Source organism: Salvia hispanica, chromosome 6, assembly GCF_023119035.1.
Source record: "Salvia hispanica cultivar TCC Black 2014 chromosome 6, UniMelb_Shisp_WGS_1.0, whole genome shotgun sequence".
NCBI classification, from domain to species: domain Eukaryota; kingdom Viridiplantae; phylum Streptophyta; class Magnoliopsida; order Lamiales; family Lamiaceae; genus Salvia; species Salvia hispanica.
Genome location: NC_062970.1, coordinates 35,208,791 through 35,233,485, shown reverse-complemented (window position 1 = coordinate 35,233,485; position 24,695 = coordinate 35,208,791). Strand labels below are relative to the sequence as shown.

The following is a 24,695-nucleotide window of genomic DNA, read 5'->3' as shown; positions in this document are numbered from 1 at the left end:
AAATGAGACTCACTAAAGAAAAAAAAAACTTACTTTAAATAGATAAAAACGAGTAATTTTGTTGAACGGTAAAAAATGGAACAAAATGACTATTTTTTCATGGAGGTAGTAATATTTTTTAAAAAGCATTCCACAAAATTGTACGTACAGTATATATCCTAAAAACCTGAAAAGAAAACAAATGGATGATATGAAAAACACTCGAAAATAATTACTCCAAGTGCTTAAAAATTAGCCCATTTTCAGTGGTTGGATGTTTATACATGTTAAATTGGATGATGACCTCATCTCATCTATCGACATGCTCTAAAGTCTCCTACTTATTTTGCCAAATTAATTCCTGCAAAAGCATACCATTACAAAAGAAACACACACACACTAACAGTGAAAGTAAGGCACAAAAAGTAGCCTTGAATTCAAGATGTTGATGAAACTAGAATGTTGGTTGCATCATGGGCCACGCAGTCGAGGGCTGGATGGGCAATGAAGGTCGGCACATCCTCACCCGGCATCACCACATAAACCTCCATTGCCTAACAAATTCATCACACATCACAACTCATCCTTATCTCAACAACACCTAGCTAATTAATTAAGACTCTCACTTTCTATGTAATAAACCAATTAATGAGAGCTAGGCTTATGACTGTGATCGGGTTGCACATCACATAGGCTTACGACTATGTAGGGACCAATAAACCACCAAATTAACTAGTAGATGGGGTCGATACTTTTCTAAATACAAAGAGGAATCCTCATTGTACTACAATCACATGATCTAATTTATATATTAAGGAAAATGTGAGCTTTATGACATGGAAGACAACAACTAAAGCACAAAGTTCATTTGTTTAATTAGTATTTGCGCAGTTTAATTCTTAGTGATTAGGGATCTTAATTTGTAGATTTAAAATTTTAAATCCCCTCTTATTTAATTAAGACATTTTAGCATGAAAATGAAAGTTGAAGAACAGCATTGTATGTAGGTTATTAGTAGTAATACTTTAAGCTTTCAACTATGTTATTTTATAGAAATTATTATCAGAACCCCACCACACATCCTCCCCCACTAAGAAAAAGAACACTAAAGAAAGGGAAAACAAAAGGCATATAAATCTGCTTGCCATATGAAAGCCAAGCAGGAAAAACAAAAAGTGAATAATTAAAGTTGAGTTTATTAATTCAGTGCAATAGAAACAACAAAGTTGAAATTTTCTAAATCAAGAAAAATGCTACAATAAATGATAATGAAAAAAAGAAATAAGTGGGATTAAAACTTAAATCTTTTGTTTAAATAGGTCTTTTTATCAAAATAAATGAAAAAGAAAAAATATAGTACTCACTTTAGGAGAAGGGTGGTAGGGTGGTTTGGCATCGGCAGCAATAAGATGATCGGGGCGGCGGGAGGCGGGAGGAGAGAGCTCCGGCGAGGTGGTTCTGAGGAACTTTTCGAAAATGGCCATGAGGAGAAACATGGAGATGAGAATGGCGGTGGCCACGAAGCCGAAAGAGACTGCATTCACGGAGTCGTCAAAGTGGCTCCACTGCTCGTCTTTTGTTAGATACATCGGCGGCGGCGCCGGCCATCCTCCCCATCCTTCTCCTTCGCCGCTCATAGATATATGTGATTTTCGGTGGAATTGAAGATGAGATCTTTAACTCAACATAATCACAAACATTAATTTCTCTCTTTTTGTTTGTATGATCAGTTTGGAGAGAGAGAGAAGGTCGTCTATGTTGTTGTTGTTTGACAGTTGAAGGTTGAAAGGTTGAAGGGACAAGCTTTGTCTGCGTTGCTCTTGTGTGATTTTCATTCACGTGCAATTTCTAGTCCTAACCACTTTTTAACCATAATTCATGTACTTGCCTTTCAATTTATTACTCCTTCCGTCGTGCTTTAGGAGTCTCAGTCACTTTTCTGCACCCGTTTTATAAAAATGAGAATAAATAGTTAAAGCAGATAAATGATAAAGTAAGAAAGAGGATAATGTAGTGAAGCGACTTCTCAACATTATTATCTCTCTTACTTGTCCATTTCTCCACTTTCACTATTTATTACTATCAATTTTATAAAACAGGTGCAGAAAAGTGAATGAGACTCCTAAAGTGGGAGTAATACAAATCAATATATATCCTCCCACACATAAAATACTCGATAAGCTTCGCACTAGCACATAGGCGAGCGTTCAATACAATACATTAGATTCCACATAATGTTAAAGTCAAGTAACTTTATGTGCTCACATCACATATTTGCCATAATAAACTAACAAAAGTATATTTGCAAAGGACATTTGTATATCAATAATAATGGTGCCTATATAATAAAATCGAAGAGTATTATGTTGATACTACTTAGAGTGGAATGTAGCAATAGTGAATTTTTTTAAAAAAAAATGCTACTAGTAGTATAAAAAAATCGTTGAATAATCTATTTGCATTGAACATTTGTAAATCCAATACAAACATAAAATCAAAGAATATAGGCCCAGTAACCGGCCCATTACTTCTTTCCATCATATACTCCACAAATTTGCATATGGTGCGGTACATTTATACTTGTTGCTGATGATTGACATTATAATTTCTTAGTTATAAAATATTAGTACTCAATTACTTGGGATATTTCTAATTAATTTTAGTATCATTTTGGTGTAGGTTCTGTATTAAAATAACTGTACAGTTTCAGAGGAAAAACATCTTTGACTCCAACTTTTTTTAATTTTTAAATTTTCTCATCTTAGTACTCAATACAATACTTACTCAATAACTCTCACAGTTCTCAACCTATTGATGCATGAAAAAAGTAAGCACTTTATTATTTTAATGAAAATATAGTACTATTTTTTTACTGGTCACAAAAAAGTAAAAGTTTAGAATCATAATAATGAGGGTAGCTTGAATTTCATCGTCACAGAAAACATTAGGTTATAAATAATAGGAGTAGCCTATATAGGTTTATGAGTGATTATGAAACATCATCAATAAAAGTTTTAGGATTGATTGGAAAAAACCAAACAAGACAACCATAAATTTAGGATAAATTGGATGTATTACCTATTTTGGACAAACAATTCTTTTGATATGATCCCATTTATAAAGTAAAGATAGATGACCTACAAGTCTACAACATGTATATTTCTCCAAACTTTTTATATTTTAATAGTATTGTTTTTCTAAATTAATCAATATGTTAGTACCAAATTATTTTCATCTATTTGATTTTATGTAAGTTTATTTAAAATTCAAGTAGATAAAGTTTTAGAATAATAAACAAGTTGCAAATCACTGGTATGCAAAGCATATATAAAATGATTTAAAATGGGGGGATTTTTTGGGAAGCATCTCAGCAGAATTGATCATAGTGGACATGTCTGAACACCACGAGCCACACTTGGTGATTTCAAGCCGCACTTGTGCAGTTGTGCAACACTTTCACTTTATCATGTTTTCGCTTCTTTTCTCTTGTCTTTTTTTCTTTTCTCTCCCTCAATGTTTTATTTTTATTTTTTTTGAAGTTACCAATTTTCAAAAAAGAACGCAATTTCAACAACTATGCTTATGTACATAAATATTCATCACCATCATTTCTCTAATTTCACTCTTTTCATCAGTTCGAATTCTCACATCTTTTTCATCACCGCCATTCCAATAAAATGTCACATTTATATATTATGAATTGCTTTTCAAATTGGTTTGATTCCTATACGTGAGTCAAATCAACATCACAAAATTCAAGTTTTTCTTCTCAAAATTTGGTCAGACCTTGCAAATTTTCGACGTTCGTATAAATTATCCAAATTTATCTTGCCAAATTAATAATGTTAATCTTACCATGTTTGTAATTATTTCATGACTGCTCGTGTCCATCTATTTAAATTTTAATCACAATCACATCAAGGCTTCCATATATCTTTGGCAAATGTATGCTCAGTATTTTGATCATTGAGGAGGTGACCTTCTTCTTTCACTCGACTTGTTGTTTTGTGCTATGTTGTGCGGGCTTGCTTGTGGTTAGCGTTTGTGTGCTTCTTTTGAGGTTTGTGTGTCTTTGTTTGGTTGGTTGTTAGTTTAGCTTTGACTTTAGACTTCTGGTACTTTGGACTCAGTTGTTTTTGTTTGCTTGCTCGCTGTTTTTTCGGTTGAGCCTTTTGATTATCAGAAAAAAAAAAAATGAGTGACTAAAGGACGTTATCTTCTAGAAAGGTATCTGCGAAAATGCTAAGAGAATATAAATTTATCGTTCGAGCTGCAATTCGACAACGACAACCAAATTATCAAAAGAGGAAAAACATTTTGATCGGAGATGGTGTGCGTTGTTGTTAGATATTGGCATCAATTTAATTATGGAGATGAATGATACTCCCTCCGTCACATTATAAGTGACACATTTTCTTTTATGGCCAAAAGCAACACTCTATCTCTCTTAATTTATCATCTTTCATATATACTTTATCTCTTTTCATTTATTCACTAAATACGAGTATATACTACCTAAGAACCTATTCCCAAAAGAAATGTCTTACATGTACTGAAACGGAGGAAGCAGAAGCCCACAACATAACTCTCCAAAATGTGTAGAGTGAGTTTAGGGTTCAAACAGTTACCATCCTTAAAAATAGCATTATGGAACATTCTTGAACTTTGTATTTTGCTCGTTTTAGATCCTTCATTTTTTAGACTAAAAAGACCCTTAACAACAATATAGAATAAAATAGATAAGTGAATAAATAATAAAGTAAACTAAACAATAAAGTAGATTATTAAAGAAAAATAATAGAAATTTAATAAAACAAGAGAGATTAAATGTGTTGATTTTTTTAATGAAAAAGTATACAATTTATAACTTATGTGCAGCACATGAAACATTAGAGAAGATTATTGTACTCCATATAACAACTTAGATATGAACCAAAATGACGAATTATCTTCGTCTAATGATGTGTATCCAATCTGTTATAATATTACCATTCACTACTAAGTTCTTAAATTCCTAATACTCATAATGTTCCAAACAGGCATCACGTGTTAATATGTATGTGGACACGTTCGAGATAGCCAAACTTCGTCCGTGCCATTGCGTGCCAATATATGGTGGTCATTTAATTAGTACTTTTTTGTCATCTTCGTTACATATTTTTAACATTAATCTTGCAAACGTGTCCAAATTTGATATGGTAGAAACAATTAAATTACAAAATACTACTCCACTGTTAAGACTAAAGGCCAAATGTGGTCCCTAACATATGACCGTTTTATCAATTTGGTCATAAACATTATCTTTTTGATTATTTGGTCCCTCTCAAATGAACTCGAATCCGAATCAGTCCTAAATTAACAGAACTGTATAAAATAGACGGTCAACCTCATTTAATTATGTTTTGACCAAAAATTAACCATTTTAATTATATCATCAAAAATTTAAAAAATTGGTGTTTTCCGGTAAAATTCCCACACACACTTTCATCTTCTTCCTCACTCTCTCTCTCCTCACCCTCTACGCTCTCCACCACCGCCACCGCCGCCAGCCTGTTCCTTTCCTCCGCCAGCAAATCCACCGTCTACGTCTCTCCCAGTTCCGGTCCCTCGGCCTCCCACCAATACGGATTAAAAAAAAAAACCATCATCAAAACCCATCAAACCACAAAATGCCCCAGCTTCCTCTTCCCCTCCAATTCGATCCCGAATTCACCCAAATCCACGCTCAGTGACGAAATCTTCCTCCCCCAATCCGTTCAACCTCCCTGAATTCAACTCTCTTTTATTCAATCCTTTGGATTCCTCTTCCTCCTGCTCTCCCTCCTAGCCCTTCCAGATGCCCGCTTTTTTACCCCCTAAATCCGCAATGCCCTCTCTCCACCGCTAATTTTGATAATGGCAGCTTCGATTTGAGCTGTGATCAGAGCTAGTTCCGCGCTCCGAACGCGGTTTCTGCACCTATGATGATGGGTTTTGACTGATTTAATTCTCAATTTTCGACCCTAGCTGTGGATTGTGGAGTGGGATTGAATCCCAACAGGACTAAGCTGTTGAGGCCTCTCGAGGTTCAGCCGCCGGTGGGAGCGCAGTCGACTCTGTTTCAGAAGAGGGCGGCGCTGCGGCAGAGCTCGAGGCTGTAGAATTTGGGGGCTATAAGCTCGAAGAGCGACGAGGGCTTGACAAGCGTTGACGATGCAGAAGAATAAAATTGGGGAGGAAGAGGAGCTTTGATGATGAAATGGAGGATTAGGCGCTGATAGAATTAGAAATTAAGAATTTTAATCAGCCGTAACTAATTACAATTAAAATGGTTAATTTTTGGTATTTGATTAAATGACGTTGACGTCTATTTTAGACGCTTCTGTTAATTTAGGACCGATTTGGGTCCGAGTTCACTTGTGAGGTACCTAATAATCAAAAAAATAATATTTAAAATCAAATTGATAAAACGACTATATGTTAAGAACTGTCTTTACTCCGCTATTAATTAATAAATAGGTTACTGTCAAACTATACTTGACCATGCTTACTCATCTAAATTGTGGCTACTAGCACGGCTAACACGACTTCATGTGTATGTTCTCCTTTCTCTATGCAATTTAGACCGGCGAGTCCTCCCTTTAGATTGACTTGGTGGTTAGTTCGTGATATGTTGTTTGTCCTTACGTGGTTTTGTTATAGTTTTGGTTGGTCTCTTGCTTTAATGCTTTTGTTATACTGAGATGCCTCTAATTATTTATTCCAACTGTCTCTAAAAATTTGTCATTTATTCCATTTTGATTTGTTCCTAAAAATTTGTAATCTTTCACTTTTTTTTTTAATTTTTGGTAGTGGATCTCACATTCCTCTAATTCATTCATTCATATTTTATTATAAAATTAATATAAAAAAGTAAGACTCATATTCCACTAATTTTTTCAACCCACTTTTTATTACATTTCTTAAAATCCGTGTTGAGTCAATGGTGATAAATTATTAGGGACGATGGGAGTAACATTTATGAATAGTATATTTACGGTAACTTTGTTTTCTAGGGCTTGGTGAATCTCTACTTACTTATTTTGATAGTTTGAGCATTTTGGACTTCAAAGGTTTTAGGATTCAAATCTCATCATTTTTAATTGCCATGTAAGAAAAAAAAATTAGAATAAAATGTATATTCTATATATTGTACTCTGTGTTGTTGAATTCAATTTGTATATGAGACAAAAAATCATAAAAAACTCTCACTTTCTGAATAAAATGGACCAAAAAGTAATAAGATGGGGATGAAATTTGTGTTTGATAAAACTGGAGCCACTGTCATAAGATGCCAACCACACTGACTAGCCCACATCACACCCATCTCATTCCAACCAGTTAAGGCCCACTAACTATTTCACTCTATTATTGGACCAATCTACATTTTTTCTATTCCAAAAGTCCAAAATATTTGTTTTCTTGGGAATTTACAAGAAAAATAACTCAATCTACACAGGAAAATCGTTTAGCCATTTGGCTAAGTAATAGTATATCACATTCTCTTAGTTGTATAGGTCTGATTTTGTTCTAAACAAATAGAAATGATGAAATTTTAAAAGTATTCGCAAGATTTGGTCTATTTACAAAGATGTTTTTTTCTTGTTTTTGTCTGAATTCTGAATATACCAATTTGCAAAGAGCCAATTGAGGTTAAGGTGAAAAGGTACAAAATTGCAAACAGCCTTTAGAGGTTTGTCATTGCACTAAAATTTCTTTAAAGATATCATAAGACATTTCATAATTTTCAAATTTTGAAAAATAATTCTACCAAACTTCAATTTGCAAAGTGCCAATTGAGGTTAAGACTTAAGAGCATCCACAATAGTGTGGACTAGCACTAGGACCAGCCAACAAACAAAATCACAAATTCACAAATACGAAATTAAAATTTTGACACGAATACGGGGAAAATGCAACCATTTTATATAAATTAAAAAAGTACATAATTAAAGAAAAATTACATTAATAAAAAAATATCGAAAAACCCGCTAGTCTGTGCGCTAGTCCGTCGGGAGCCCACAATAGCGGACGGACTAGCGCCAATTCCGACAAACGACCTCTCGTCTGTCTGGCTAGTCTGTCTGCCGCTCACCGGTCACGCTAGTCCGCGCGCTAGTCCACTATTGTGGATGCTCTAAGGCCTATTGAAGGAGAAAATATTCAGTGGTCCTGGTATACCACGTGGAAAGATGACGTGGTATGTCCTTCCAATAATATTGTGACAAATAAACATATACAATGAGCCAACCTCCAACTAGAAGCATACATGGCTATGCAATATATGGAAGTTTTGCATATTTCACATATAATACATATATCCATATATAAACTTATCTAACGGAAGAAATTTAATTGGATTTGGAAGTTTTGCATGTCCCATATATACTAATATATACACATATAAATTAAAACATACTACTTCATAATACAATTTAGCAGAATCAATGAACAAAATTTAATTTTTTTAAGTCAAGTAAATATGTTTTTAACTACTAGTGCGATATAATATGTTCATATATAAGTTTATTTCAGTCTTTCAACAAGATAAATTTGTAGAGTAGTTATTATGTGCAAACCTGAAACTTTTTAAAAAAATTATATGTTAAATATTACTAGTAAGAATTGTATTTTAAAAAAAATTATCTCTTGTGCAAGATACATATATATATGTGCGGTATGTTATTTGTGTAGTTTTATTTTCTTTGCTTTATAATTGTTCTTTTTTGATTAAGTAATTATAAATTCTACATATTTCGTTTTATAAAATTATTTCTTATTGGTATTATAGTTTATATCCTTTTACCAATATAATTTCCTTTTAATTGCATAAAAATAAACCTTTTGAACTTTTTAAACATTTTCAATATTATACTATTAACTATCTTTATATTTTATTGTGTGAAATACTAGCTATAAAAGTGCTAACGATAAAAAATAAAAGCAAATTCTATCACACAAGTTGTTGATTAAAATTTTTGAAAAAAAATCTTCGCAATATATAGCAGCAACAATGACTTTTTTAATTGATGTGAAAATTTTAAGTTCATGGAAAAATAGATACGTGTTTTATTTATGGCTATATTTATTATATATGTAATATGCAAAACTTCCATATATTGCATAGCCATGTATGCTTCTAGTTGGAAGTTGGCTCATTGTATATGTTTATTTGTCATAATATTATTGGAAAGATATACCACATCATTTTTCCACGTGGTATGCCAGGACCACTGAATATTTTCTCCTAAGGCTGCATAGTTCTTTATTTCAGGGCATATCATTTCATTAAATTATGTTATATAGTAGTACTAATATTAGTATCATTTACATCTAAATAAAATAGTATGGGAGGAAGGGGAGTGTTGATTGAGACGAGAGAGAATAAAATGAGAGTATGGATAATTGGCTAAGTAGTTTTTTAGAAACAAACAAAAATATTGCTGCAAGAAAAATCCAGTTCTATTTAAGGCCACTTTTTATCAACTTTTGTTGCAAACAAAAGGAGTTTCACATAAAAAGGGTTTGTTGATTTGATGTATCAGAAACATATGAATACATCAAACATATATATGGACCATGTTTGTATTTTTATACGTATACATAAATTCCACCCTCTGTCTTATTAGCTCCAAGAGAATATTGGAGAACAGTTTCAAATCAATATCAACCAGCTGTAAATAGAATGGAATAATATCTACGCAAATTTCATCACAAAATTGTTTAATGACTTACTGTAATTTGTCATTGAGGGGTAAAATTTTGTTTTTTCAATCATATTCTATACGAGGTGAATGGTATCATTCATTGGTATGTATGAGTACATATAATTATGGATTCAGTTATATTTTAAATTATTTACTAAGTTATTCTTTTGAAGTCAAAATAAGGAGTAGAATGATATAGACATACGAGTACATATCATAATGAATTCAATTATACGTACCAAACGGAGTATTGTTTAGGAAACAAAATAAGTAAGAATAATGTAAGTATATTAAACTTTGTAAAACTAGATTTTGAACCAAAATAAAAAGAACACAATTCTCATTTCTCCACACTAACCTTCTCGAATACATCCAACTAAAAAAAATGAAACCTAGCTTTCAAACAACCAAGAACAAGAATAGGTATTGATGCATCATATAAAAAAACTATTAACATTATTTGAACCTCTGACTATACACCAAAATTAGTGAATATCTATATGAGTATCCTACTGCAAATCTATGCTAAAAATTGTACTACAACAGTATAAATTGAGCATTTGTGGAAGCATTTTAACTATATAGCAATGAATAGTAAGTTATTTCAAAGTTAGAAATCTAAGAAAATGTTAAGAGTGTTTGGCAGTCACTGTGTAACCACCTTGATAGTGAAATGAGCCTACTGTGTGAATGTGTGTACAAATATTATACTTGGAATTTTGAGTCCCCCAATGTAAAAACCTTAAGGATTTTTTAAAATCTTTACTTTTTTAACATTTCTTGTCTCTTGTCTTTAGCTCAATCCTCTTTCATTTCTTTCCAATTCTCATGGAATAATTGAGGCCCTTCATTTTCTGGCTTATATATATTCACGAAATCTCTTTGCAATGCAACTCATTCACATTTTCCTCTCTCCAAAAAAACAAAGTAGTTCGAATATTGTGTGAAAAATGGGGTTCATACAAAGACTAGGAAGAATTCAAAGCCACTGCAGAAGGCTCTGCTGGAGAATACGAGAGGCGGCGACGAAGACGACGAGCAAACAACAAGTGAGGTTCCAATATGATCCATATAGTTATGCCTTGAATTTTGATGATGGATTTGAGAAGGAAATGAGAGGTGGGGAGAAGGGCTTTGAGGAAGCTAAATGTGAGGAATGTGTAGAAAAAAGAAGAATATTTGTCTATGTTGTGGTAGTGAATTAGCATCAATTAGCTAGAGGCAATTTGTTTTGTTGTTAATTAGTGCTTTTATATAAATGGGATGAAATTTGAATCTTATATCTACCTTTGTTATGGATAGGTATCCTAGTGCATGGAGTGGTAATTTAATTATGTTAATCATTTTATTAATGGTGTTTCATAGTATGTTCTCTCTCTCTCTCTCTCTCTCTCACACACACACACACACAAAGAATCATGTACTACAGAAAAAGATTACCAAAACTAGCCATTAACAAAATACAGTTATCAATCTTCAAGGGTTGTTTGAGTTGGATACAAGTTAGTTTTCTCATCGCAATTATCACCACTAACCTCTGCATTGTCATGCAGCTCAACTGCATCACTACCAGCTTCTATTGCAGCTCTATTCACTTCACTGTTGCTTTCAGTCTGATCATCAGCATATTTGCTTCTTATCTTGACACGCTTACCTTTAATATATTGGTATTCCCACTTTGGTGGAGGATACTTCCTGTTCAATTTCTCGTATTTGTCCAGCATGTCGAGTTTCTTGAAAACATCCCCCACCATCGTCACAATTGCCACGCTTGGCCTGATACCGAGCTCTTCCATGTCAGCAAATATCTGCATAGAGGAAGACGATTTAGCCATCATAAATCGTGATTTTAAGAGCAAAGCACCCTAAGTTTCACAACAACTTGAAAAAGGCACGAATCTTGGTGTAGAGAGATTGAGAAGTGAACCTCAAACATCTTCTCATGCATTTCTCTGTGATAGTAGATGGAAACCATCTTCTCAAAGAACATGCGTGGCATACTTTCTATGTTGCGAGTAAACAACGTTTGCCATAGTTCTTCAGCCTCCTCGAGCCTTCCATCCTCGGCCAGAGCATTCAGTAAAGTGTAATAGCTCCCCATAGTTCTTCCTTGCCCTTTGCTTAGCATCCATTTTGTAACCTGAATTATCCTCTTCCACTCCTTTTCATTCTCGAGACTTTTCAAAGCTTTCTTCACAGTAATCAAGGGAAATTCTAGTTCCCAGGCGATGAAGGCATCAAGAGCACCATATACTTCCTCTTTCACATTTGATAATCCCTTGATCTGAAGCAAAGCGGGTAAAAGAAAAAAAAAATCAGATACTACTATTACCCATAACTAGAGATCATGTGGGTCGAAAGCTTACACATTCAACAAGCTTTATGGACTTTGAAATGGTGCCTATCTTTTTTTTGGTTTTCCATACGCGAGGATACCTTGGCCGAGGACCTTTAGCAGCACATTCCTGAAAATATTACTAATGCATTAGTGAGGTGAGATGACTCTTGATTGTATCATAATCAAGGATAATTTAGACTAAAAATTTAAAACCAATAAAAATTAACCGGCTCCATCACTTCTGGATATATATAGTATCATTGTTCCCTTCAAACCCTTACTAAGCAATGGAGATTTTCAACCTCAGAAATGTAACTATGGTTTTAAATTCTTCTGTGAGTAGTTTCAAGATATGCCCACAAACAATCTGTAGCTGTATGTTTATGCAACGAGCGAAAATATCTAGTGAGAATTGGATTTAACATGAAAAATCGGAAACATGATGATAGAGATGGTTGATCATTAATTATTTGTTTCATTGAGGAGTCGAGTTGTTAGAAGTTTGTCAGAGTTAACTTTTATCAGTTAAAGTTAGAGTCAGACTCGGAGCTTATAAGTAGTTCTAACTTCTATAGTAGTAGTAATATATAGCTCCTCAAGTAGTGAGCAGTGTGTCCTTGGTCTTGGATTTTGGAACTGTATTTCACCGCTGGCCTCATTAGAGGAGTTCGCATTCAGTACAATTCAATTTTCAAGATTTTCCCTGTCTCATTGTCTATCGCATGCATAAACACGAACTACACATGCACACAAACATGAAAATTTCCATTAATATGAGATGAACAAATCATGAGATTAGAATCCAATCGTTCATATCTTATTTGCGGAATTCATGTTTTTATACAATGTGTAACTCGTGTTTATGCATGTTTCTCATTTCTAACGTTAAATTCAATTCTCACTGTGTCCAACCTCTATACAGTGATTTTAAATATCTAGCAGAGCTGCCGAGCCAAACATAATTCTGGATCAGTTTAACGATCACAGACCGAATCATCAACATGATTTTGCCCCTACTGATAATTCCATGTGCCATTGTTGGTTAAAATTTGGCACTAGGCCAACTACAACCTCTTACATTCACTTGGCATTGAAAAACTCTATACTATTAAACATACTAATGTGTGCTAGATCCTATATACAGTGAAAAGGGAGAATTCAAGGGTATATTGTTTGCATTCAAGAAACCTCAAAGGATAATATTAGTGAAGCAAAGGTTGAAAAAGAAAATTTAGTCAGCAAAAAACTTACCACCAGACATGGATACCTATTCTTCCTAAATTCAACTGACTGCAATCCAATACTGCTGATACTTGCAACAGAATGCCTCAAACTGAGCATCCTACAACTAACAATATACAGTATATTCATAAGTAATTAAACAATAGAATAAAAGAAATCATAACTCAGCTATTTCAACTATCAAAATCCAAAAGCAGACGAGCAAAATGATAAAATTCAGCACCTTTCCGAAACAGGATTGAAAAAATCCAATAACAATTGAAGAAGCTGAAACGCTTTGAAATATGAAATTATAGTTAGATAGCAATCGAAAAGACGCACACGAAACACGCAGTTGAGTGTATTTCAGAGATAAAATACCTGAAATTGGGCAATGCGATAATTGATAAATCTCTGTCGTGGGTTTTGACACCATTCTTTTCTAGCACAATTTACTTGGGAGTACACATGACTTCTATTAATCTCATTTTAGACCCCAAATATTTTTGTTAGAGCACCTCCGGAATGAGGATAAAATCATAAAATTATTCTAATAACAAGGATATTTGAAAATTTGTTATATATTTTCAATTATTAAAAGATATATTTACCATTTCTCCACACATACACTTTTTGTATGATTCTTTCTATATATCTTCTTCTAAAATCTACATATGGAGCAAAAGTAAAAACACCTTTTTCAATTTCTTATAATTTACTATTTTAAAAAGCTATATTTACCTTATAAATAAAATATATATATACTCAATTTATCTTTTTCCTTTGTTGCAATTGAATCATCTGCTTTTGAGGTTTATTTACCTTATAAATAAAATATAAATGACTAAAATACTCAATTATTATGAAATTTTCAAAAATAGAAAATTATATATGAGTATATCATAAGTTTATTAAAAATATATACCCTTAAAAATATTGAGGGTATTTTCGTCCAAAATTTTTTGGAAATAGTAAAAAAATACTTCAAATGATATTACTCCATAGTTGATGGACCTCAAATGATATTTTCAAAGTTTACGGACCTAAAATGATACTTTGACAAAGTTCGTGGACCAAAAATGATGTTCCCTCTTTATAAAAAATTTAAAAAATTAAAATTACGTTATCACTATCATATTCTCTCTCCACGTAATAAATTCCAATAGAATCCAGTAAATTTTTAAGATTTGGCACTAATAAATCGGGCTGACGATGAATCACGAGAGTCAGATTGCAGAGAGATAACAAAATACTCACGCGTTGCCAACGCTGAATCAATGTAGTCTTCTTCTAAGAAATGGTGTTCAAATTATATGACTCTTTTTTCTCCAAAGTAGTTACCTTTCCTAATTTTTTATTATTGCAAATGGGAAACACCTACCGCCGCGCATATTGACTCACCGATCCCCTTTTAATCTCGGAATTCATATTCCTTTTCTCGGCTCTTTGGAATTCTCCAAATCGCCGCCGAATTTATCTCTTTTCTTTCTACCCAATTCCGCGTTTCTGTGTGTTGTGTTTCTGCTACAGAATATATTTGGTGGAAATTCAGTAGGTTTTTATTCTGAAGAAGAAAGTTAATTTTAGTGGCGCTGAGTTTGTGATGATGATGGTGGAGGCAGAAGAGGGATCGCCGGCGGTTGAGTTTTGTAGAGCGGAGAAGGAACTAGCTTCGGACGAGTTTGATGTAATCGATATTGATGTTCTTTGGAGACTCTTGGACGAGCCTTCTAATCCTCCACAGGTTAATTCTCTCTTCAATTTTTCCGTTTATATTTATCGGGAACTGTAATTGATGGGTTTGGGGCTAGTGATTTGGTGTAAGAGGATGAATTGATTTGTTTCCATGATGGGTATTTGTTTACTAGCTACAACTTGCTGTGAAATTTGGTTTTGTTGCAGTTTTGTGTATAATGTTGCAGGGGCTCTTGTTCCATGAGTTCATGCAAGATTATGTTTTCTGTTCGATCCGAGTTGTACTGGCTTCTTGCATGTTTATACCACATAATTTTGAAGGATTGTGGATATCCTTTTTCTTGAAGTTGATTTGCCAGATGTATATTGTGTTTACCGGTTTTAGATACTTGATGAGTTGATCTTCGGAGGTGTATAGCTGTCTGTGTGTAGTCATTGAACTATTGAACTGGTCTAATGAACGACGTATATCACTTGCAAGATATAGGGGCATAGAGTCTTACATTTACTTACTGAATTGGCGCATTCATAGGCATGTCGAGAGAGTATTCGCGATACTGTCACATTATGCCTCCCTAGTGTTCTATTAGTTTTTGTGGTGCATCTGTGTTCTTGTAGAACATGGATTATGATTTAATTTGAACATGGGAAGTTGTTTCAGTTTTAACATTGTTACTTCCAATTTGCAGGATAATAAGGTGGATAATTTATCTCGTGATAATGACCTAACAGGTTGGTAAGCATTTTATTTTTTGTTTCAGCCTCTTTTGTTTCGAAGTAATGCATGTTTGTCATCATACTTGGAATTGGTGTGGTTTGGAGGCAGGCAATTTGGTAGTAACCATTTGTTTCATTAACTTCCAATATGACAGATTATATTATTCCTCATTAAGAGAGCAGTGATTATCTTTGTTTTTTTTATCAATAAGGTTAAAAGTTCTATCTTCATGTAACACATTTCAATCATAGTCAAATATTACTTTGATAGGAATGCAGACTCTTGAAGACTTTTTCTTGGTTAATGAAGAGAACAACTTTGAAGCCTCAGAATCAAAGCGGTTGCTTTCAGATGGTTTTGTGGAATCTGCTAGGAATTCCTGCAATCCGGATGGTGAAATGCTTGAATCTTCGCCCCAGCTTAGCCTAGACAATGGTCGTTTCGATATGTCTGAGACGCTGTGGGCAGAAGAAGAGATTGGATGCTCAGAATCTAGGTGGGCACCTGCCAACAGTTTAGTGAAACATGATTGGAGTCCCAGCTTAACTTATTCTGAAATGCCTGAGCCTTCATCATCACAGATTAGTCATGATGATAGTTTTTCCTATATGGATATAGGTGGTGATTTCCATAATTCCTCTCCTTACTACAACAATGACTATGAGGACGCTCCATTCGAGACACCTAGTCACAGAGAACAATTTAATTTTGATAGTGCTAACCTTGTTATTCAACAGTCTTCTGATGAAAAAGGCACTAACTTAGCTTTGTTTGAGGAACACAACTGCACTGGATCGTCTTCCTTCAGTAGTTTCAGTAATGTTATTCATAAGCAAGACTCTTCAGATTTTCGACAGTTGAATCGTGATAGAGATCCATTTCGAATGGAATACGGTGTTATGCCTGCCAGAGAATCCGCCAGTGGAAATGAGACTGAAAATCTTTTTAATACCTTTTCCAATGAGCACCACAGAATACAAAGTCACGTTAAGGTTGAGAAGAACATCTTAACACCATCCTCCGACATAGCTTCCAGAGCTTCTGAAGTAGTCAAGTATGCCATTAATGGGCGTCAAGGCACAGATTGGTCTTCGTCTAAGAATTATGGTATCAATTCAAAGGTTAAAACAGAAGATGAACTTTTTCAGTCAAGGAGAACTCACCCTTCTCCTGGTATGGCTGGTGATAATTCTGTTAAAAGTTCTGCAGCTGCTGCTCACAATTGGAAACCTCTTCGTCAGGTTTCGGAGCATCCTGGAGTTATGCCACCCCCATCAGTTAGCTCAGGGAGTAATATCATAAAGATGGAAAATGAGGTGCCAAAGTTCTCCCAACGTCATATTTCAAATGTCACTTACCAAGGGGCTCAGAGTAAGACATCCGATCAAGGCAATGCTGAGGATGATTCTGATTTGTGTATTCTTGAGGATATGAGTGCTCCAGCCCGTTCAAATCATGTTGCAATGAGTGAAAGGTCAGTCGTCACTAAACAAGTTATGATGTCTAGGGAGCCCGGAACCCAAACAGTAACAACACATTCAAGGCGGAAACCAAATGATGAAAGAGCCATTTTCCGAGTTGCATTGCAGGTGAATCTCTGATTAGCCTATGTATGTATTACTGCTTTAAACTAGGTATGTTGTTCAGTTCAATCAATCATATTCTTCGACCAGCTCAGCAGTTGAACTCAACAAACTAACTTTTATGTAATGATACTTAGCTTTTGGTGACTTCAACCTTAGGCTCCGTTCCATAGTAATAGAGTCATTTTGCCATTTTGATACGTTCCATAATAATAGAGTCATTTCCTTTTTTAGTACAAGTCAACACATTTTTCCACATCTACTTTACTCTCTCTTACTTTTTTTCTCTCTTCATCTCTCTACCTTTTTCATTTTCCACTTTATTATCTCTTTACTTAACTCACCTAATACAATTTTTCTTAATTCCCGTGCCGAAAAGAAATGCCTCAATTAGTATGGAACGGAGGGAGTAGTGATTATGAAAAAATATTCCGTTCTCCCTCCGTCCACAAGTCATCGCCCCATTTTGCCATTTTCATCTGTCCACCAATATATGTCTCATATCTCTTTTTACTACTTTTGGTAATGTACCCCACATTCCACTAACTTTATCTCACTCACATTTTATTATAAAACTAATATACTATAAAAGTAAGACTCACCTTTCACTATCATTTTCCTTTAACTTTCCATCACATTCCTTAAAACCCGTGTCTGGTCAAAGTGAGCCAACTATTGGTGGACGGAAGGGAGAAATTTTTTCTTCAAGTTCAGTCCTCTTCTGAACTTTATCATCTAGTTGTAGGTGGAGATTGCTATTATTTGGTCCTCGGGGTTGGGATGTATATTTAAGCTGATTTATTGATTTATTTTCCGTATACAAAAATTAATGGGTTAAAATGCATGAAAATTCTCTGATAACAATTATTTTATGGAAACTCCTCATATTAGATACAGTACCAAATCCTCTTGTATTTTTCTCATAAAATATGCACAGCTTCCCTTTTCCAAATTTGTGTACCAAGTTGGAGGTGGGGATGGCCCAGTGGGTGAGAACCTTTCCAGGTAGAAAAAGGAAAACAGACTTGCTGCAGTTTTTAAAAAATTGTTGTGAGGAACATTCCTATTATCACAAGGGGTTTCGTTTTACACACACTTACTCTGTCAAACTCTCATTTTGTAAATTTTTTACTATTTTTGGACTTTCTGAATGCTCCTTATATTATTAATTTCAAATGGAGCGATAATGTTTTACTGGTTGTGGTTTCATGTTTTCATACTGAGGCGGAGAATTGCTGTACTTGAAATATACGTTAGGCCATTACTTGGAGAGTGTTTGATCTTGATTACTTGGAGAAAATACTTAATACTAGATTTTGATCCATTGCAGGATCTTTCTCAGCCGAAATCAGAAGCTTGTCCACCAGATGGAGTTTTGTCTGTGTCCCTGCTGAAACACCAGGTACATATGTTCACTTCATTTTGAGAACAATGATTTTGATGTTTATCTGATGGTAAATTATCTATTTTGTAAATGTGTTGTGTGGGTATCCTTATTGTGAATACTTTCGTGTTTGATATGGAGGGAAAGCAGAAACAGCAGTGCACTCCAAATGTTTGATAAAAATTGACAGCATGTAATAGCACAAGATGTATGAGAGAAATAACTGAATGGGAGAAATTAAACTGAAAAGGAAAGAAAATGAAACACTCCTCTTGCGAGACCACAAATTTCTCCATACATGGATTCCCTCCGCCCAAAAGTGATCTTCTCCAAAAGATAACTGTCTCTATTGAGACTTCCACAATATGTAGACATAGTCTTATCCAAACTAAACATATCAAAGTTATCAAATACTAACAAATTAAGGATATCAAATCCTATCTTATTAGTAAAAGATAACAATTGAAATTATAACTCACAATCTGCTGCACCATATCTTCTGTATTGCATCTGTTTTAGTTTATGTCTATTTAAAACTCGTGTTTAAAACAATCTTTCGTTTCATCGAATGTTACTTTAGTTGAGACCCTAGAGCAGTTTGTAATCATCAGGCTGTCAGGAATTTGAGTTAAAGTTTGATTCTTTGTGGTAGAACAATCTCAATTTTTAGATTGCCAAAGATACTGGGGACCATGAATATCTCCTGCAGTTAAAATACTACTGCATCTCCTTAATTATACTTTAAATTTCAACTGATTATATTTGAGTTTCCTTGCAGCGTATTGCTTTATCTTGGATGGCTAACAAGGAAACAAGGAGTGCGTGTTGCTCTGGTGGAATTCTTGCAGATGATCAGGTTCTTTTGGTGGTTTTGCTTATTTCTTCTTTTGTGTATATTCCATGGTGATTTCCGTTAAACCATTCTCATGTTCAATTTTTGACAGGGACTTGGAAAGACAATATCAACAATTGCACTCATTCTAAAGGAGAGGGCACCTCTGTCTAAAGCTTCTAAAACTAATGTAAAACAAAGTGTGACAGAGATGTTAGATTTGGATGATGATGATGGTATTCTTGAAAAAAGCCATGCTATGGAAGGAGCTGAACATGTTATGGCTAATGGATATCCTATCAACAACTGCAAGATACCTTTGCAAGCAAAGGGTAGGCCTTCTGGCGGCACCCTTATTGTATGTCCAACGAGTGTCCTCCGCCAATGGTCGGAAGAGTTGCACAACAAAGTAACTAAAGAAGCTGATCTCTCTGTTCTAGTATATTATGGAAGCAATCGGACAAAGGATCCACAAGAACTGACCAAATATGATGTGGTGGTTACAACATATGCAATTGTGAGCATGGAGGTGCCAAAACAGCCTGTTGTTAATGAAAATGATGATCTCATAGGTTCCTCGTCATATAAAGACTTCTCATCTGGTGGAAAAAGAAAGCTACAAGAAAGTATGTTTGACAAGAAATCATCTAAGAGTAAGAAGACTCGCAAAGGAATTGACAATGAATCGCTTGAAAATGCATCTGGTCCTCTTGCCCAGGTTGGTTGGTTTAGGGTTGTATTGGATGAGGCTCAGAGTATTAAGAATCATCGAACTCAAGCAGCTAGGGCTTGCTGGGGTCTTCGTGCTAAACGCAGATGGTGCTTATCAGGGACTCCTATCCAGAATGCAATAGATGATCTTTATAGCTATTTCAGATTTCTCAGACATGAGCCATATGCCGTCTTTAGGAATTTCTGTGAGCAACTAAAGGTTCCAGTCAATAAGAATCCGAGGAATGGCTACAAAAAGTTACAAGCGGTGCTGAAGACTATAATGTTGCGTCGAACAAAGGGTAAAAGTTACCATTAGATTTAGTTCTATTGTTTTACTGAAGTTTTAGTAAGTCTTTGAAGTTATAATAAATTGCTTCTCTTCCTGCTGTCCTGCATAGTATAGACTATATTCTACCTGTTGACCTAGAGGACTTGACTTAAAAGCGGTAACCGTGCTAGCTTTATTTCGCCATTTAGTGAAAAGTTTTAATGGCTTGGAAATTAGTTCTTCAGTTTAACCGAATGAGCATCCTTCCTTCTAGAGCTTAACATTGTTTGAGTGGAATTTTTTTAATCCAGGTACACTTCTTGATGGAGAACCGATTATCGATCTCCCGCCAAAAACTATTGAACTGAAAAAGGTTGAATTTTCCAAGGATGAACGTGATTTCTACTGCAGGCTCGAGGCTGATTCGCGTGCTCAATTTGCAGTATGTTTTTCGCTTCGGTCAGATCACTTGTTATACATGGATATAGGCTGATCTCAATATTAACCTCTTTTTCTATTTATATAATAGGAATATCAAGCAGCTGGCACTGTGAAACAGAATTATGTCAACATATTATTAATGCTTCTACGGCTTCGACAAGCTTGTGATCACCCTCTTCTTGTTAAAGGCTATAATTCTAATGCAAAAATCGCTTCATCAATTGAGACAGTAAAGAAGCTTCCTCAGGAAAAACAAAGTTTTCTTTTGCATTGTTTGGAAGGTTCTTTGGCGATCTGTGGAATTTGCAATGTAAGCAGTTCTTTTTGTGGCCATGTTATTAATGCTGCTCTCATTAGGGGTTCTCTTTATTTCCCTATTAAATAAGTTGTTTCTATTGCTTGCTTTTCTCTTTCGTGTTTCTCAGTTTCTATTGTGGAGGTTCGTATTTCACATTGAGAGGTCCATTATGCTTCTAAATGCAGATGCACTAATTTGAGTTTTTAGTTTATTTTCTTCTTCTAAATTGTCTAGAATGCTCAGCTAAAAATTCTTGTTAGATTTTTGTTGGTTTAGGAAGGTTCTGGTAGCTTGTGAGTGTTACAAATCCTCATAAATCTCAGTTTTCTGTATTTTACAATTGCAATTTAACAATTGGAATTTTTTTTCAATGAACCTCAAGACTGATCTCTACATTATTGTATTGCATAATGCATATGGTTCTCTCGTTAATTTTTACATTGAAACCAATCAAATTTATCATCCATTCTAAACTTAAAAATTCCAATATTTGTAAACTACTCTACCTCTCATAATTACTAGAGTAAGTTTTGTGTTTATAACGTTACTCCTTACAGGATCCACCTGAAGATGCTGCTGTTACTGTATGTGGACACGTTTTTTGCAATCAGTGCATATCCGAGCATATATCAGGTGATGACACCGAGTGTCCAACCAAGCAATGCAAAACTCCTCTTAAAATGTCTAGTATATTTTCTATAACCACACTACGGGCTGCTATGTTCGGTCAACTGAGTACGGAGAGTACTGCTGAATGCCCTGGTTCTGGAGTCGCTGAAGCTTCCAAACCTCAATTGCTGAGATGTCCTCAAGATTCTTCAAAAATTAGGGCTGCTCTCAACATCTTGCTGTCCCTTTCTAAACCAAAGGATTGTGCCACGGAAACAAGTTCCTCAGAGAATATCAGAGGTGGCAATGGCTCAAAAAAGTTGTGTTCTGAATCCGGGGATGACAGCAGAACATCACACTTATGCAGTGACTCCAACAATTCGGTCCAGGCTGTGGGGCAGAAAAGCATAGTGTTCTCTCAGTGGACTGGGATGTTGGATTTGCTTGAATCATGTCTAAAAAGTAATAACATTCAGTATCGTAGGCTTGATGGTACGATGCCTATATCTGCTAGAGACAGAGCCGTTAAAGATTTTAATCTTCTGCCTGAGGTTTGTATGACAACTGACAGTTTGATAATAGATTCGCCTCGTGTCATATTGGTTTTAATTGTGAAAAGCTTATCTTCAGGTTTCGGTTATGATCATGTCTCTGAAGGCTGCGAGTCTCGGGCTGAACATGGTGGCAGCTTGCAATGTGCTCCTTCTGGACCTATGGTGGAACCCTACGACTGAAGATCAAGCTATAGATAGAGCGCATCGTATTGGTCAGAAACGCCCAGTTTCTGTTTATCGGTTAACTGTAAAGGACACAGTGGAAGATCGCATTTTAGCCCTACAGGTACATTTTCTTTTCAAGATTTTCATGGCAAATTTGCAAACTTTAACTTTTAATAATATGATGTTTAATTTGGGTGATTCGAACAATATGAAGCTTGTTTGATCATGTAATCATTCATGAGGCACACTCCAATGTATCCAACTTTATTAGATCCCAACTGTGATTAATATAAAGCCCAATCGGAGTGGTTGTACCATGCATCTAGATGTAGACAAGTTTATTCCATCATCTAGATTATTATTCGTTTTCTCACTTTGACGATGTTTCTGTAAATATTTTGGTCTGCTCCAGCAAAAAAAGAGGAAGATGGTGGCATATGCCTTTGGAGAGGACGAAACAGGCACCAGACAGAGTCGACTCACAGTGGAAGATCTGAAGTATCTGTTCAGGGCGGATTAGGGATGTTATAGAGGTTTGTTTCACTCGTATTCTTTCTCCATTCTTTATCAGCTAACGACAGCAGCAGCGTCTTAGCCGAAGAGTAATTAAGCTCTAGCATACAGCAAATCTCTGGGAATCTTTTCAAAGATCTTCCCAGGTTTGACATGATCTGATTTTTTGGACCAGTGATCTTTCTCTTTGCTAAAATCATTATGTATATCAAATAGCTTAGATACATATTCTATTGTATATATCAGTGGCTCTTCCTCTTCTTTGTAGACATTAAATGTTGGAAAGTATAGTCATTTTTTGTTCTTTATATAGTGTCTGTGGCAGCAGAATTTCAAATACAGATGGTTTATATTATGCCTTGTCATTTCTAACTGTTTTAGTGATTTTTTTGGCATTGCTGGAGGTTCAAGATGAACTTGATTTCGAAATTTTGGGTTGGGAAGGGGCTTATATACTTCCTGAACAAAGCAAACGATGTCGTTATACGTTGTAGATATGTGTGATTTCTTTTTTCCTTTTTTCTATTACTGCTTTCTAATAAAACAATGTTTCTAACAAGACATCGAGGCTTCATAGGCAACGGCTTGGGGATAGAATAAAACTGACCACTTCTGATCTTAACTTATACTATCATGTTTTCATTACAATTATAGATTAGGTAAATAGTTTTTCGTACCAAATGGTTACATTTGGATGGGCAACTCAAAAATTGTGTGAAATTACGAGTATGTTCTATTTTTAAAAAAATGGATAAATAATCCTTTAGAAAGTGATGAGGTGGCGAGTTCATGGGAGAATTTCGACCTTAATCCGCAAATTCAATCAAGCAAGATTAGTCGAATTCTGCCGAAGGCGGATTTGTTACATATATGGTTATAAAAATTAAAAAGTTAACTTAATGCATCTGCATCCTAGCTATTAAATTAAAGAATTCACAAAATTACTCTAATAAACAAATTAATCACTTCATGTGTCGCATCGTTGGCCCACTCAATCAAGTTTTGTTGTTGGAAGACATGGAGTAGTTGATAATATTATCCTAGCATAGGAGGCAATTCATTTTATGAAGAGAAGAACAGGAACGAATGGTGTGATGGCATTGAAGGTAGATCTAGAAATTACTTATGATTGGGTGAGTTGGGCTTTTTTATTTGATACTTTGAATGAAGCTAGATTGCCTAATACGCTCAAAGTACTTTGGAATTTGAATTTGGCATATGGTATTGAGCATAGATAAGTGAATGGACTCCTTTTCAAATTTGCAAGAATGAGCCGCCACTAACTCACCTTTTCTTTGTGGACGACATTATGTTTTTTGGGATGATGGATACTAGAATTGCTAAAGCTTTATAGTTTTCATAGAAGAACTCATGTTTTCGAGTCATTCACCGCCGGAGCTCAATAGTTGGTTGATCTATGACAGATTAGGTGTTTCTTGTATTCGTCAGTTGCTTTGTATTCGGTTTAGGCTCGCAACACGTTCCTTTTTTAGAACGTGACTTCCCTCTCGTTGGTAATGCCCTAAGACTTAATCAGCTAATTAAAAAAACAATGAAGTGCAACTCAATTGGTAAGATATTTTTCATTTATCTAATAGGTCGGAGATCGAGTTTACCAGAGATAAAAAGTCATAATTAACCCTTTTTAGAGCATCACC

General features: G+C 34.8%; 3 protein-coding genes across 8 annotated transcripts; 1 reads left to right on the top strand and 2 right to left on the bottom strand.

Annotated features, from left to right (window-relative positions):
* Positions 1-220: 220 nt before the first annotated feature.
* On the bottom strand, positions 221-1,830 carry LOC125197317. The gene is made up of 2 exons (XM_048096052.1): positions 1,344-1,830; positions 221-533 (listed from the first exon to the last, which is right to left on the bottom strand). The coding sequence occupies exons 1-2, from the start codon at positions 1,614-1,616 to the stop codon at positions 417-419; spliced, it is 390 nt and encodes a 129-aa protein (XP_047952009.1). The 5' UTR covers positions 1,617-1,830; the 3' UTR covers positions 221-416.
* Positions 1,831-11,125: 9,295 nt separating this feature from the next.
* Positions 11,126-13,726, bottom strand: LOC125192817 (pentatricopeptide repeat-containing protein At4g21190-like). Of its 3 annotated transcripts, none has more exons than XM_048090474.1 (6): positions 13,645-13,726; positions 13,508-13,559; positions 13,294-13,390; positions 12,071-12,169; positions 11,632-11,988; positions 11,126-11,512 (listed from the first exon to the last, which is right to left on the bottom strand). In XM_048090474.1, exons 1-6 carry the CDS (start codon positions 13,697-13,699, stop codon positions 11,174-11,176), a joined length of 999 nt encoding a protein of 332 aa, XP_047946431.1. In that variant the 5' UTR covers positions 13,700-13,726; the 3' UTR covers positions 11,126-11,173. The 3 variants fall into 3 exon arrangements, with proteins under 3 accessions (XP_047946431.1, XP_047946432.1, XP_047946434.1); XM_048090475.1 differs by having other exon boundaries at positions 13,294-13,384; XM_048090477.1 differs by lacking the exon at positions 13,508-13,559 and having other exon boundaries at positions 13,645-13,661.
* A 784-nt stretch (positions 13,727-14,510) lies between these two features.
* LOC125193905 (helicase-like transcription factor CHR28) lies at positions 14,511-23,345 on the top strand. 4 transcript variants are annotated; one of them, XM_048091843.1, is made up of 12 exons: positions 14,511-15,007; positions 15,648-15,690; positions 15,947-16,797; positions 16,918-17,265; positions 18,590-18,661; positions 19,422-19,499; positions 19,588-20,488; positions 20,769-20,899; positions 20,987-21,208; positions 21,754-22,356; positions 22,436-22,645; positions 22,937-23,345. In XM_048091843.1, exons 1-12 carry the CDS (start codon positions 14,867-14,869, stop codon positions 23,042-23,044), a joined length of 3,708 nt encoding a protein of 1,235 aa, XP_047947800.1. In that variant the 5' UTR covers positions 14,511-14,866; the 3' UTR covers positions 23,045-23,345. The 4 variants fall into 4 exon arrangements, with proteins under 4 accessions (XP_047947800.1, XP_047947799.1, XP_047947801.1 ...); XM_048091842.1 differs by having other exon boundaries at positions 15,947-17,265; XM_048091844.1 differs by having other exon boundaries at positions 15,648-15,694; positions 15,947-17,265.
* Positions 23,346-24,695: the final 1,350 nt, after the last annotated feature.

Excerpts from the sequence above, each read along its gene's own strand:
- LOC125197317 (XM_048096052.1), bottom strand. The coding sequence starts at position 1,616 with ATGAGCGGCGAAGGAGAAGGATGGGGAGGATGGCCGGCGCCGCCGCCG. Across the intron at positions 534-1,343 it reads CCTACCACCCTTCTCCTAAA|GCAATGGAGGTTTATGTGGT; the intron begins GTGAGTACTATA and ends TGAATTTGTTAG.
- LOC125192817 (XM_048090474.1), bottom strand. The coding sequence starts at position 13,699 with ATGGTGTCAAAACCCACGACAGAGATTTATCAATTATCGCATTGCCCA. Across the intron at positions 13,391-13,507 it reads TTCAATCCTGTTTCGGAAAG|TTGTAGGATGCTCAGTTTGA; the intron begins GTGCTGAATTTT and ends GTATATTGTTAG. Across the intron at positions 11,989-12,070 it reads CCATAAAGCTTGTTGAATGT|ATCAAGGGATTATCAAATGT; the intron begins GTAAGCTTTCGA and ends GCTTTGCTTCAG.
- LOC125193905 (XM_048091842.1), top strand. The coding sequence starts at position 14,867 with ATGATGATGGTGGAGGCAGAAGAGGGATCGCCGGCGGTTGAGTTTTGT. Across the intron at positions 17,266-18,589 it reads TTTTCCGAGTTGCATTGCAG|GATCTTTCTCAGCCGAAATC; the intron begins GTGAATCTCTGA and ends GATCCATTGCAG. Across the intron at positions 22,357-22,435 it reads ATTTTAATCTTCTGCCTGAG|GTTTCGGTTATGATCATGTC; the intron begins GTTTGTATGACA and ends GCTTATCTTCAG.